We start from the raw sequence: 14,967 nt of genomic DNA, 5'->3' as shown, positions 1-14,967 counted from the left end.
CAGATGCTCGTCACGCTGAACACAAAGGGTCCCTGTCACTGTCTGCCCGGCCCACTGAACCGAGCAGCCACCAGCACATGACCGTCCCTTGACATCACACGGCCAGTGACCACCCCCGCCTTGCACCCACACCGCGGGGCTCAGTCCTTGCTGGGATCCATGAATGAGTGACCTACCGCGAGGGTTCAAAACCACCCCCATATTCCAGCCCATAACCTCACGTGCACACACGCAGGTGCACACCCACACGTGCACATCCACCTGCAGCCCAGGCATGCGCACATGAGCACACCCTTAACTCCAACGAGCTTCTGAAACCTTGCAAAGAAAAACAAAGCTCATCAGTACAAACATCCGAAATAAGTTCCTTTCACATCACCATGCCCTCACTCTGGGCTCACCAACCCCCTTCCCCTGTCCTACATGAGTCCTTCAGGAGGGGTGCTGCTCCGTTTCCTGACCCCACACCTGTAGAGGGGGGACTGCTTCTGGGTTTTTCCCCTCACAGGGTCCTCACAGGCCATGCCTTCCAACAGGACAGGCTGAGGTGGGAACGGGCGGGTGAGGAGCTAACTGTATAGGCAATCGCACATGGGCAGCAATGTTCGCACGCATTCATTCATAACTAACGCTGCGCTCACACCCTAAAGAACCCACTCTACGTTGCCCAAGAAGTATTAACTCTCAGAGCACCGCGGAGAGCCCAGTGCCGCCGGCCATATCACTCCAAGGCCCAGGACAGTCGCCAGAACAGCAGACTGATAAGGGATTGCATTCTGGGCTCCCACAACCCGGCCCCCAACGCTCACACAGCCGTTTAAGAAACGAACTAGCCCACGATAATTCTGTCCGACCTGCTGAATATGCGCTGCTCCCCTTTCGCTCAGGCCTTCCCACGTCCGCCCATCTCCCTGCTCTGAGGGAAGGCCAGGTGAGCTCCTGCTTGCAGCCTGCAGTCGTCCCCAGAGAGCCAGCCAGGAAAACCAGCACAGGAAGGGCAGCGCGACCTTGTCTTCCAGGTGACCCCCTCACGGCACACGCACTGCGGAGAACCACCCGGCACTCCTCGGAGGTGCCTGCGCTCCCACAGCTGCAGGCTGTTGCGTGAACTGTTGTGAGGGGACGATACCTACCCCACCTGCTCCCCCGCCCCTACCACGCCAGTCCGGACGCCCTCCAGGATGCTCCCCCTGAACCCGGGGCCCTGCCCTGCCCTGCCCTCTCACACGAGGTGGGCCTGACTTCTACTACCTATTCATTCACCTCTCTGTCCTCCTCTGCTGGTGTGGGACCTCCTCACCTCCTGCGGAGTGGGCTCCACGCAGCCTGGCAGCACCAGGCACAGCTGTGCCTCTGACTTTAAAGGCTGCTGGGCCAAGGCCACGGCGTGGCCACCTGATCCAGCACCTCTCACCCATCAGGACGGCCGTAGCGGGAGAGAGCACTCCTTTTCAAATGGGGATCACAATGCTCAGCAGAGACTTGTCTCGGGAAGAACCGTTACTTAGAGTAAGGCCCACTGTGTCACAGTCTCGGTCACATGCCACCAAGTTCCTCCACGCAGGACATGCGACAGCCCACGGAACCTCAGAGAGCAAATGCGACAGAGTCAGCCCCTTGCCTCCCAGCACCATGGAGCAGGCTTCCACCACTGTCGCCAAGCAGCACAGCCCCACGCTGGCCTCCAGGATGCTGAACAAGAAAGTCTTCCCTCAAACAAAAGTGTCCCCGGCACAAGTCCTGCTTTTGGGGAGCGGTTTCTAGCTGAGACATCTGAACAGTGGGGCTGGCCACTGGAGCGGAGCAGGGGGGACACTTACAAGGAGCTGGACACCGAGCGCAGGACCGCACACACCACTCAGCGCGAACCGCCCGGGACACAACCCACAGCACATGAAGAGGAGCCACGCAGCAGCGTGTAGGGACAGTCGGCAAACACGGCCAGCGCTCCCCACCCTGGGCGCAGGCAGGGCTGCACTTCCTGGCCCCGTGAAGTCGGATGGGGCCACGCGATCAGTTCTGACCAATGAACTGCATGGGCAGAAACGACAGATGCCACCCTGAGCCAAGGGAAACCATCAGAGCTCCCCTCCCCTCTTGCAAGGTGGACAGAGTGGGGAGAGAGGGGTTCCAGGAAGGGAGCGTTACTGTCCAGGGCAGACCCCACATTGCGAGCGTGCCGAAGACAGGGTAGGGCTGAGACCCCGGCCCAGGTCACCTCTGGGTTCCGTTCGCCTGACTAGTGCGGACATCAGGGGAGGGCTGACAAGGCAGCACGGAGAGAGGACGTGAGTGTTACATGCTGGGCACGGAGACGAGTGTGACACGTGGAGCCCAGCGCTGCCCTCCCCGCCCGACTGTGCATTCCCAAACATGACTCACTCCGAATGTTCCCATCCACACAGCTATCATCGAGTCAGCCGTGCCGCCAACACGAATACGGCAGAAGACCTCGAAACAAATCTTAACATAAATGCCCTGTCTTCTCTAAAAAGGATTTCACAAGAGCAAGAGCACCTTTTACAACTCTCTCTGCATAAAATGACCCCAGAAATAACAAGCTGGGAAAGGTTCAGAAGTCACTTTTATAAACCTGACACAGTGATTTCTGTAGGCTGCAAAATGGTTTTCAAAAACACCAGCTGTTGCACATAATGGCATAAAAAAAAATCTGTTTTCCTGGTTTCTTTTACTCTTCAAATGCAGTTTAAAACAAATGTTGAATACATACCAAAAGTGTTATTTTAACTTGCTATGGTTCAGTGCACAGAAGAAGTCTGTTTTGTTTTCCTCTAATTGTTTTAACAAGCTACAGAGTCAAGGTCAATTGTTGGAAATGTCACTAAGCTGCTCCTTAGAGAGCACGTATTAAAACAATTACGTGAGACTTTTCCGAAGTGTGATGTTGTGCTTGGCACGCTAAGAAACGCGGAGCGATGGGGCGGCCGCCGGCCGCAGGACGGCTGGGCAGAAGGTCACTCCTGCACGGCTCCGGCAGCGGCCAGAGCTGCTCCCTTCCCATGTGGTGTTCGGTGAGGTCCACTCAGTCACTCAGATCGATGGCGCAGAAGGCCGTTTCCTACAGCCTGTGACGACAGCAAGGTGGCAATCTCACTGGAAGGCCTGTGTCTGCTGCCATTGCTGGAGACCCCGCCGTATTCATTGCAGAGCAGAAAACAAGCATCAGAACCACACGGAGGGCACTTCCATTTCTCAGGAGGTAGAGCAGGAGCTGAGAGAGGCGCACACCCACGAAGGCAACCCACATCCATGAAGCAGGGGCGAGCCCGGCTACACAACACGAGGGGGTAGCGTGGGGCTGGCCGAGGGTGGGAGTGGGGAGACGTAGGATGGTGCCCCAACCCCGCCTCAAGTGAGTGTGGCTCCGGGCCCCTAGCTTCCTCAAGTCTAAAATTATGAAACTGGGTCTGAAAAGGCGGGTTTCTACGCCAATCCTAAGGGGCCCCATACTGTGGGGCTCAGTTATTATTCTTGAAATGGCAAACTTACAGAACTGGGAGAACACGGGCAGGTGCCGGGGGTGGGGGGGTGGCTGTGACGTGGGAGCAGCAGGGAGACCTCTGGTGATGAGCACTCCTGTCTCCGATGGCAGCAGTGGCTGCACAAACCCATGCACCACCTCCTGTGACGGCCTGATGTTGACGCTGTGTCAGACGTGACTACTGGGGGAGTAGGGTGAAGCGTACCCGACACCTCGCTCTATGATCTTTGCAAATTCCTGTGACTCCATCATTATTTTCAAAGTAAAAGTTTCATCTTTTAAAGGGTTTCTTAGACTTTGAACCAGACTGTTGTTATTTTCTCTGTGGACCCTGCAGTTTGAAATATTTTATCTACCAGATTGCATGTAAGAAGACAATCCCTTTGCCCATATTTATGAGTCGAATATATATCTGTCTTACCTCATTCAGGGCAGAGACTGTCTGGCCCTCTCTGCAACCCCTCATCACCGACTAAGATACCCCTGAGACTTGGGCTCGGTGGGCATCGGACCCCAGATGACTCGTTCAATTCAAACACCACACGGGGTCAGAGCCCACAATCACTACAACAGAAGCACTTTCCCAGAGAGGCGAGGTTGGTATAAGTATGTGCCACTTCCAGGTAATAACGGAACCAGCAGACGCTGCTCAGCACGGTTGGAGCTCTTTACCAGCCACCCACACGGCCAGCGCGGCGCAGCAGTTACCTGCGTCGCCCTCGTCCTCGCCCAGGTTCAGCACGATGATGCAGATGTGCTTCCTCAGCTGGCGCATGTTGGAGAACTTCCGCGCGCACTTGGCGCACTCCAGGCGGCTCGGAGCCGGGCTGCGGCCCTCCTCCGGGGCCAGCGGGCAGGCCTCGCTCGGACCCACGATGCTTTCTGCCAGCTCCTCCTCAGTGCTCGGCTTCTTCGTGGACCCCTTAGGCCTGCCCCTCTTCCTCTTCATGACGGAGAGCTCTGCCAAGGAAACCAGAGGGAGCAATGGAGTCACACTGGCGACAGCGCAGGAAGGCACGCAACTTCCACGCCTGGGAGCGGGTTTGCTGCCACGTTGTATTGAAAAGAGTGTGAGGCCGTTCCAGAAATTAACAACTGCAAACAATACCCTTAACGCTAACACATCTGCGTCCAGGGGCTAAAGGGCGGGGTGGGGCAAAAGCAGGTCTACAGTGGTTCGCGTGCAAAAGAGTACACAATTAGTAAGTGGTAACAGAAGAACTCTCTGTGTTGTGTGTAGGCACAACTGTAAACCTGCACCATCGGTTCTGCAATGCTGTGACTGAAGCAGTCCTCTGGCGGGGCCCGTGCACGTGCCGCCTCTGTGAAGTGGCCGTCAGCCCCGCCCCCCCCAACCCCGGGGCTCCCTGCCCCTCCAGGTGTCAGAACCGCCTGAGGGCTTCTCACAGAGAGGCCGAGTACATACCTATTCAAATTATTTCCAGGCAAATCATCACGGCCAAATTTTTCAGATAAAAAAGAAAACATAATTATAATCTAAAGCCACAAATTACAGGACTAAAGATAACAATATTTGCACGTTTTCTAGCGACCTAATGATTTAAATGTTATGGTCAGAGCTGCTTTAGAGCAAGTTTCAAGTCATTTCACCGCTTGTGTTTCTTCTTAATTAGCATTAGTTTTTCAGGCACCCGTCTCCAGAACACAGGTGGGAACAAAGAGGGGTGAATGGGGTCTGGGAGCCTGGTGCTCTGGTGTGAGGGTGAGTGGCAGGGTCCTAGGCGATGTGACTTGAGAGATGCTGAGCAAGGCGGAGCAGGGAGTCGGCACCTCCTGGCTGACATCCCACCTTAATCACCTGTCCAGCCAGGCACACATTTCAGCATCCTCTTCAAGTCAGAGCATTGGGGGTGGGGTCTCAGGTTCTAGTACCATCTTGGGGGAATGGCCACCTGCAGGATTCGGATGCCTTCAAGGTCCCTCCCTGCTCTCTCTGTGGCTACGATTCTGCACGGCAGGGCGGCCACACCGCCCACTGAGACCACTGTGAAGAACCTCTACGCGTGTCACTGTTGCTCCCAAGCCAGACAGGGAGGCCCCAGGACGGCCCTGGAGCGTAGTCTGCAGGGCAGGAGCAGCACGGTGGAGAGGGCTCTGGACACAGGACCCCGAGAACTCAGGGAGGCTGTGTCGCCCCAAACGCCAAGCCAGCTCTGGCCTCTGTACTTCCTTCTCTTTCTTTTTTAAAGATTTTACTTATTTATCTTTAGAGAGAGAGATGCAGGGAGGGAGAGAAAGAGAAACGTGGATGAGAGAAACATCAATCTGTTACCTCTCGTGTGCACCCCAATCGGGGACCAAACCCGCAACCCAGACATGTGCCCTGACCTCAGATCGAACTAGCAACCTCTCCCTTTGCAGGACGATGCCCAAACAACTGAGCCACACCAGCCAGGGCTGTACTTCCTTCTTATTCCTCTTCTTTATCCTATAAAAGCTTCCTGCCTTCTGCTCATTTTGTAGTTCTCTGAATGGAGACTGTCTACTTTGTGAAGCATTGAAGTTTGTTTATATCACCTAAATTACCTTCTTTAATCATTTTTAACATAGGAAAAGAAGCATTTGGCAAATAAGTCGTCTGCTTTGGCCCAAGTTTCCAGTAGGAAGAAAGGGGTGAGCAAAGCGTATCTCAAGCCTGTCCCAAACCCACAGTGCGGGGACAGCATCCCCGCAGTCAGAGAACAGTCCTTGCCCACCCAGGGACAAAAGCTAGCCAGGAACAGAAAGAATCAGCCCAAGATTTTTACTCAAAGTCAACGTGAGCATTACGAAAAAAATAGCCCAACGTTATCAAAAATCTAATAACATAAGCCCTTTATTTGCACATCAGTCAAAATTGAAAGGCACTTTCCCGACTATTACCTCATTTTATCTTCATAAAAACCTTAAAGATGGATGGAACCAATGCAGTTTTCACTCTAGGAAAAGAAACGAGGGTCCCAGAGGCTGAGGGACTTGGCTGGTTTTCCAAGTAGCTGCTGCACTCACAGAGCTCGGGTCTGGGTTTCCTCTCAGCCCAGACCCTTCTGCTCAGTCACGTGGCCCTCAGGTGGGTTCTAGACAGGTAAAGAAAGCTCGTGTGTGGGGTGCTGAGAATACTGGCCGAGGGGGAGGTGGACCTGGGTTCAAATCCTCCCAGAGACCTGCTTTCCAACATGAAAGAGAAACACAGACTGACTATCGTACCGAGTCACTGTTAATAAGAGAAATCCACCGAAATGCTGAGCCCAGGACTCAGGAGGGGCTACGGACACAGTCATCAGTATTCTGCCGTGGACTCTCTCTGAAGAAACTGGCCCCCGCCCAGCCAGTCCACTGGTAGGTCATGTGACTCCTCTATGTACCCCCATTCATGTTCATTAGGGCTCTTTTCCCCGATTTCTTCATTTAAAAACACCTCACACACCAAGAACGCCAACACAGACTTAGTGGCTTCATTACGCCTGAGCCCACGGACACACAGACAGGGCCAGCCTTCCAATCTCTCACTTTGCAGCTCAATCTCTCATCAAACCAACTGGAGAACTTAGAAAAATCCCAAACATTCACACCGATAGGCCCTGACGGTCGATCTCCATGATGTTTATTTCCAACCAGCCCAGGAAGTAACAGGGAGATGATGAATTATTGATGAGAAATAAGGGTGCACGCACCTTCCAGGCCGATGGGCCACACAGAAACCGCTCTGTGGGACAGACTGCAGCCGGGCCTGGGACGCGAGGCAGCAGGAGGCCGAAGGCACCCTGACCCTGCTGCCTGCCTGCATGTCACCAGCAATAACGGGGACACGCCACACCAATCAGGGATCATTACTTATGAAGCACGCACATCTCAGCCCTGCGCAGAGCACTCCCGCACACATCCTCATCACAGCCCCGGGGAAGCTTTAGTGTGACCCCCTTTCTGCCAAGGAGGGTGCTGAGGCTTCAGAAGGTGAGTTCTTGGCCCCAAAACAGAACTAATCAATGGCAGAGGTGTGACGGGAACCCAGTCCTGTTGGCCTCAGAGTCAGTGAACTTCACCTCTGTGTTGGCTCGGGTAAAATCCCAGCATGGAAATAACACCTTTTGACCTGTTAAGTGCTGCGGACAAATGACGACGGTGCCGCCCAGCCACCTGCCTCAGCGCAAGCTGACCCCTGACCTGAACACCAGGTGGGTACAAAGGCAAGGGGAGGGCTACTAAGCCCATTGTGCGCCTGGCAGGGACTAAGGCATTATGAGTATCTGTCTCAGAGCCTCTTCTAAAAGAGGGCCAGCGTCTTATGTCCAGTGAACAGATGACAAGAGCCCCCCGCCTGCACCACCAGCACTATCCATGGCTGCCGTGCAGGCTGAGCCCTGCACTAGGCCCATGGAGGACGGTGGGAGCTGACACTCCCTGAGCCAAGCTGAGCTCCCTGGCACTGGTGCATTAGCCCTGAGCACATTTCATGCTTGTCTACTCGGAGAGCAAGGCTGTTCCTAACTCATCGGCCCAGACATGGGGCTCCTTTCTGTGACCCGCACGAAGGACTACAGGCCAGCCTCAGCCCTGCCAGGACTGAAACCCAAGTCTAAGACTCCTTCCCCTGCCCTGCGCTGCCTGCCCCAGTAGAGGGAGTGGCTCAGCTTCCAGTGGCCACCGGAACAACAAGTACCATGTGCCTACATGCACGCAGGATGGCCTTACTTGGGCTAAGTGCCCAGAAGAGGCAGCACAGGTTTAAACTGAGATGTCCACCACCCCTGGGACACATCCTTTAACCTGGTGCCTGGACTAAGCACCCCCTTCCAGCCCAGACTTAATCCAGAGAAGCTCTGGAGTCGGTTTGTGCCCAGCTGCCGCCCAGCAAGCCAGGAAACAGACCCAACAGGAGGAGAGCCCGGGCCCACCCAGACCCAGCACCCAGCACCGCACCCAGCACTGCCCCCAGGCACACTGCAGGTGCCCAGCTACCAAATAAAGAAATGTAATAAGGAAACGGGAGGGGAGGGAAAGAAAGACAAAAAGGAGAAGAGAAGACCTTCTACGGAAAGTCTGAAAGCAGGAAGGAGATGGAGGAGCCAAACAAGACTCCCAGGAGCCCCACGGAAACTCCTCCTCGGGCAAGCCCAACTGCCCAGCCTCCCTCAGGATGCATGAGTGTGCACACACACATTCTCTTATACACACACACACACACATGCACAAGAGGGAGAATGAGCTTGGTCCGTTCGACAACTTGTTCTTGGACCACACACAGGTTTGATTAGAAAAAGGGAAGAAAAACAGAAGGGTCTTTTGCAGACCACTTCCTACATGACCAAGAAGATTAAAGGCTATAAAATAAACCAGAGGATTTAGGAACCTTCGTGTTATAAAGGGAGACCAAAATAATAAATCAATTACTACTCAGTTAAAAGTTTAATTAAACCATTTCAAGTATCTCTCAACCTAAAATGAATTGTGGAGGTTAAACCTGAATAGAAATCATTAAAGAGACAAACTAAGCCTTTACAAGCCTCAAATTTTATGGACTTGCACATAGAAAAATAGAAGAACTTGGAATTCTTAATAAAAGATTTTTGAAGAAATTTTCTCATATTTAGAGTTTGAGTTACTAAAGACTTAAGAAATACTTTTTTAAGTTATCACAGGCAACTAATCTTTGTATATACAAGTAAATAAGAGAAAATGTATTTAAGAATTTAAGTCAAAAGTAAATTAGCCCTGGTTGGTGTGGCTCAGTGACGGAGCACCAGCCTGTGAATCAAAAGGTCACTAGTTCGATTCCCAGTCAGGGCACAAGCCTGGATTGTGGGCCAGGTCCCCAGCTGGGGCATGCGAGAGGCAACCAATTGATGTATCTCTTGCTCATTGATGTCTCTCTCTCTCTTTCTCCCTCCCTTCCCCTCTCTCTAAAAATAATCAAATAAGTAAATAAATAAAATTTAAAAAATAAATTGGTTAATAAGGAAAATAATTTACAAAAGTAGCTCAGTGGTAAGAATTTGACCATACCCAGAGTTCCAAAGGAACACGAGGACATTTTGACAGTACCTGGCCCCAGATCCCATCCCCCTGCTTACTGACTAGGTAACCGGGAGAGCAGGCCCACCCCACCCCATGTGCTACGCTTTACTGCGCTTCACAGACGCTGCATGTCTTCCAGCGTGAAGGTGAGACTCTTCAACAGCCAAACGGTCCCGACTCGCTTTACTGCGGTAGTCACTTTACCGGGGCGGTCAGAGCCAAACCTGCAGTACCTCCCAGGTGTGCCTGTACCCTATCTGCCCTCCTCTGCCCTCTGAGCCCCACATTCCTCAATCACAAAGTCGGGGCACCCGAGTGGGATTAGAGGGCCTGAACAACAGTGTTAACCAACACCACCCAACACATACGGAGAGAACATGCCACCCAGCAGCAGCAGAATCCGAATTCTTCCCCAGTGGACACGGATCATCCTCCCAGAGAGACTGCATACATATTAAATCCAATCTCAATAAATTTAAAAGGACTGAGATCATATGTAGACTAAAATTTAAAATGACAGAAAGAAATCTGAAAACTCCAAAAAAGAACAAAAACTAAATGTCCTCTCCTAAATAACAAACGGTCAAAGCAGAAGTTGTAAGGGAAATTACAAAACCCGTTGACCGAGATGAACAAAACAAAAGCACGACACCCCAAAACTTACAGGATGCAGTGAAAGCAGTTCCTGGGGGACAACTTATAGCTGCAAATGCCTGGTAAATAGAGAAGAAAGATCTCCAATCAACAGCCTTCCCCTCCAACTTAACAAACTAGAAAAACAGAGGTGAACTAAACATAAAGCAAGCAGAAGGACAAAAATAATAAAGATTAGCATGGAAAAAGGAGGATATAGAATATCGAGAAAGTCAACAAAAATGACAAACCTTTAGCTCAGCTCAGCCAGAAGCGGCTAAGGTTCAATCACCACAATCAAGGATGAAGGAGGGGATATTACCATCGACCTGACAAAAATCAAAGAAATCCTAACACCATGAACTGCTGTAGGTCAACAAATCAGATACACTTGATGAAACAGAAAATGTCCTGGAAAGACACAAACTCCTAAGCTAATTCAAGAAGAAACAGAAAAACAGGAATATCCTTATGACAAGCAAACAGAGTGAATCAGAAATCAAAAAACTTCCCACCAAAAATAAAAAGCCTGACTAAATGGCCTCACTGGTAAATTCTATCAAACATATGAGAGGAATTAACACCAACACTCTCAGAAATCGTCCAAAAATCGAAGAGGAGGGAACACTTCCTAACTCATTCTATGAGGTCACTATTAACCGATTGCAAAACCAGACCAAGACATTAGAGAAAAAGACCATAGGTCAATGTCTCTGAATTAGATATTTTCACCAAAATTCTAGCAAACCAAATCCATCAGCACGTTAAAAGGATTATACAATATGACCAAGGAGGACTTACCCCGGGAACGCAAGGGTGATTCCACGAACGAAACGCCACCCATGTAACACACCTGATCAATAGAATGAAGGGAAAAACCACATGAGCCTCTCCACAGACACAGAAAAGATGTCCGACAAAGTCCAACACCTTTTTATGATAAAAACACTCAAAAAACTGAGACAGGAACTCCCTTAACCCGACAAAGTATATTTAAAGTAGGTACCGCAGGTAACACCCTCCCTAACAGTCCATGAAGGGCTGGACGCTTTCTCCCCGGGGTCAGGAGCCAAGCAAGAAGTCCGCTCGTATCGCGTGCATTCGACACCGAACCAGAGTCTCTTCCTAGCCAGGGCAGTGAGGCAGGGAGGTCAGATAGAAGGCGCCCGGGTTGGGACGGGAGAAGTAAGACTACCTCTAGCCGCGGGTGACAAGACCTTACAAAGGTAGATTCCTACAGAATCTACAAAACACTATTAGATTAACGAACAAGTTCGGCAAGGCGGCGGGACACATGAGCGATACACAAATAACAGTTATGTTTATTAACTAGCAGTGAACAGCCTAAAACTAAAACTAACAAATTCACTTCCTTATCAGCAGCATTAACACATATAAAATACTTAGAAATTAAAAAACCAAGGAGGTATAAGACCTATACACTGAAAAATACAAAACACCGCTAAATGAAATTAAAGACCTAAATGAATAAAAAGGCACGCCATGTTCGTGGATAGGAAGGCTTAGTGTTAACACAGCAATAGTCCCCAAACTGATCTACAGATTCGACACGGTCTCTACCAAGGTCGAAGTGCTTTCCTTGAAGACGCAGACTCACTGGTCCTAAAAATCATACAAACTCTGACACCCTGAAGAGTCCAAACAATCTTGAAAAAGATCCAAGTTAGAGGACACAGCTCCCCCATCTCAAAATGTACTACTGGTCTGAGGACAGACGCACAGACTAGTGGACGAGAACTGAGAATCCAGACTGAACCCATACTTCTGAGGTCAAGGATTTCTGACAAGGGGATATAGACCACCCAGTGAGGAACGTGGGGGGAGAGACGTGCTTCCTCATTTCACACTGTTTTAATCTTTTCAACGAGGTGCTATTACTTTTGCAATTCAAAAAAAGGAGGTACAAAGGAATAATAAAACGGCTCTGATGTGTTTACCTGCACTGAGCCTGACCCAGGAGAGGCACCCAAGTGTCCTGGGGAGTGATGGGAGCTTTACACCTGTGGGTCCACCTGCAACAGCAAGGAGGGCAAGTTCTGGGGTCTCGAGACCCTGTTGAGAGCTGTTAGTGGGGCCCCCAGTGCCAGACAAAGAGGAGGAACGGGCCCACCCATGAAATCACACCACCAAAGCACTGCACAGACAGTAAGAAGGGTTAGCTCCTTGGCAGGGCTCCCAGGTCTCAAAAGTCTGGGGAGCTCTCGTTGGGATGAGGGGGAGCCACGAACCTTTTCGAGTGACTGGTGATGGGTGGCATGGAATGTTTCCTCTGGAAGGCAGAGGGGCAGCAAACCCACAGGTACAAAAACAAACAACACAAGGTGGTTGATTCAATTGTCCCACAGGGATGGGGATGTGCCCTATGTCAGGCTCTGTGCCAGGACCCGGGACCAAAGAGTGGAAACGACCCACATGCCTTCCTCCGGCATTCCTGACAAGCAAGAGAAAGGGACAGAGGCAATGAAAGCACTCCCAGGAAGGGCAGAACCGAGGCACGCTTGTGGGGTTGCTGGAGCCCAGAGAAGGGCCTCCTACCCCAAGCAGGCCAAGGTCAAGTTCCTAGAGGCCACCTCAAATGGAACAAGTCTTGAGAATGTGCAGGGTGATCCAGGCTGAGACCCCTCCGAGGGGCTTTCCGGGAAGAGCGGTGGCCCGTGGCTGCAGACTGATAGCAAGAGAGACAGGATGCGCATGGGGCAGGGGGTGGGGGGGTGGGGGGGGTGCTGACTGCAGGAGAGGCACAGAGGAGGGGTCCCCAGGAAGGACGGCGGAGTTCAGAGTGAAGCCCTGTGCTGTCTTGCACTAGCATCAGTACAGAGGGACGGGGTGGAAGTCAGGTGTGTACACCTTATAAAACACCAACGCACGCAACTCCACGGGTCCTTCTATCTGCTTGCAGCCCTGCATTTACTGTTTGTGAGGGAAGTGAAAAATGCCAATTGCTTTATCTCTTGTTCACCTTTCATTTTAGTAGGAAGATCTTAATAAGCCAAGCTGAGTAAAAAGAGAATTAAAAGCTTTGTAACAGGCTTTCTCAGAGTTCTTTTCATGTTAATCCTTCAGACTTCCGTCTGCCAATGAATTTTACAAAAGAGATTACCCATTGTCCTGAGCTGACAGGTTCAACTCCGGAGGCAGGGACACAAACCCTTGAAGTTCTTGACTGAAACTCCGATGCCATCTACCTGCTCAGCTATACCCTTTGGAGAGCCAAGACACCTGAACGGCTCCGCAGGGAGTGGCCGCGGGGTCACCGAGGCTCCACCTGCAAGGTCAGGAAGGCTACGCCTAACTTACCCCCAGACTGGGTGGCAGAGAGCGGGCTGGCTGAGCTTCGAGGCCCCTGGCACTAGGAGACTCTTTTTTCCCCCAGCTTTATTAAGAAATCATTGCCAAATAAAGATTGTGCATATTTAGGTTGTACATGCGATTTTCAAGATGCACAAGATGACTTAGTATACGCATATATTGTGAAATGCTTGCTGCAATCAAGTTCATGAGCAGGTCTATCACCTCACGTCGTAACCACCTTTGGGTGTGTGGTGCGAACACTGAAGGCCGACGCTGTCAGCAAATTTCCAGTAGACGGACAGACACAGCACTACTACCTGCAATCAGCACGCTGTACATTCGATCCCCAGGTCTCACCTGCACGTCTGTGCACTCTCGTCAACACCTCCCCTCCCCCCAAGCCCTGGCAACCCATGTTCTTTCCTCTGGCTCTATGGAGTTTGCTATCTTAGATTCCATGCGTGAATGAGACCACACAGGACTTGTCTTTCTGTGTCTGGCTTATTTCACTTAGCAGAACGCCCTCCAGATTCATCCACGCTGCCAGTGGCAGGACCGCCCTATTTTTTATGGCTGAGTAACGTTCACGTGTGTGTGTGTGTGTGTGTGTGTGTGAGAGAGAGAGAGAGAGAGATAGAGAGAGAGAGACATCTGCCAGGTCCGTTCACCTGTCCGTTGATGCTTCGGTCTTGCCCACAGCTCATCTATCGTGAAGGGCACTGCAGTGAACACGGGAAGGCTGGCATCCCTCTGAGAGACCCACTTAACTTCCTTTGGACGCGTGCCCAGAAGAGGGACTGCCGAGTCCTGTGACAGCTCCATCTTTAATTTCCTGAGGGAGCTCCATGTTGTTTTTCCACGGTGGCCACACCAAGTCACACTCCCCCACCAGGCGACAAGGGTTCCCTTCCCTCCACGTCCCCTCCAGCGCACGGGCTCTCGTCTCTTTCGTGACCGCCGTTCTGACAGGCGTGCAGTGACCCTCTCGCGGCAGCGCCGACGCTCATTCCCCTCACGACTAGTAGTGATGCTGAGATGATGTGCACGTACCTGTCGGCCACTTGAACATCATCTTTGGACAAAGTCGACTCAGGTGTTTGCCTGTTTTGTATCGGGTTATTTGGTAGATTCCTGGGGCCTGACACGGACCTTCGTGCCCCCTCCCCATCCCCAGCACAAACAGAATCAAATGTGAACTGCCGGTAGGACATGAGCACGAGAAACTGCCCGCCTCGCCCCTGCCTTCCCCGTGCCAAGAGGGCAGATCTGTTCACAGGCCCAGGATGGGCTGGGGGAGGCCCGGACACCCTACCCACGGCAGTCGACGGGGCAGGCTTCTTGTTTACTGTGAGTGCCACGGGTGTGGGTTCTCTCCACTTTCATCTCGCACAGCTCAGAGTGACCGGAACAACTTCTCACGTCTCAACAACATAACACTCCGTCAGGTGTACTCTTCCGAGCACCCCGGGAACGGCCAGAGACTCATTAACCAACACGTTTGCTGT

At 51.7% G+C, this 14,967-nt stretch overlaps 1 protein-coding gene across 2 annotated transcripts in view; it reads right to left on the bottom strand.

The window, feature by feature from the left end:
* The window catches only part of ZFAT (zinc finger and AT-hook domain containing), a 128,396-nt gene that overhangs the window by 91,570 nt on the left and 21,859 nt on the right, over window positions 1-14,967 (bottom strand). For both annotated transcript variants that reach the window (XM_024572202.3, XM_053930164.2), the window contains exon 3: window positions 4,211-4,462. In XM_024572202.3, the coding sequence (XP_024427970.2) occupies window positions 4,211-4,462 (252 nt within the window). The remainder of the gene's footprint in view (window positions 1-4,210; window positions 4,463-14,967) is intronic.

The sequence above is a fragment of the Desmodus rotundus genome, chromosome 8, assembly GCF_022682495.2.
Source record: "Desmodus rotundus isolate HL8 chromosome 8, HLdesRot8A.1, whole genome shotgun sequence".
Classification (NCBI taxonomy): Eukaryota; Metazoa; Chordata; class Mammalia; order Chiroptera; family Phyllostomidae; genus Desmodus; species Desmodus rotundus.
Note: the sequence above shows the minus strand (reverse complement) of the source record. Positions and strands in the feature narration are given on the sequence as shown.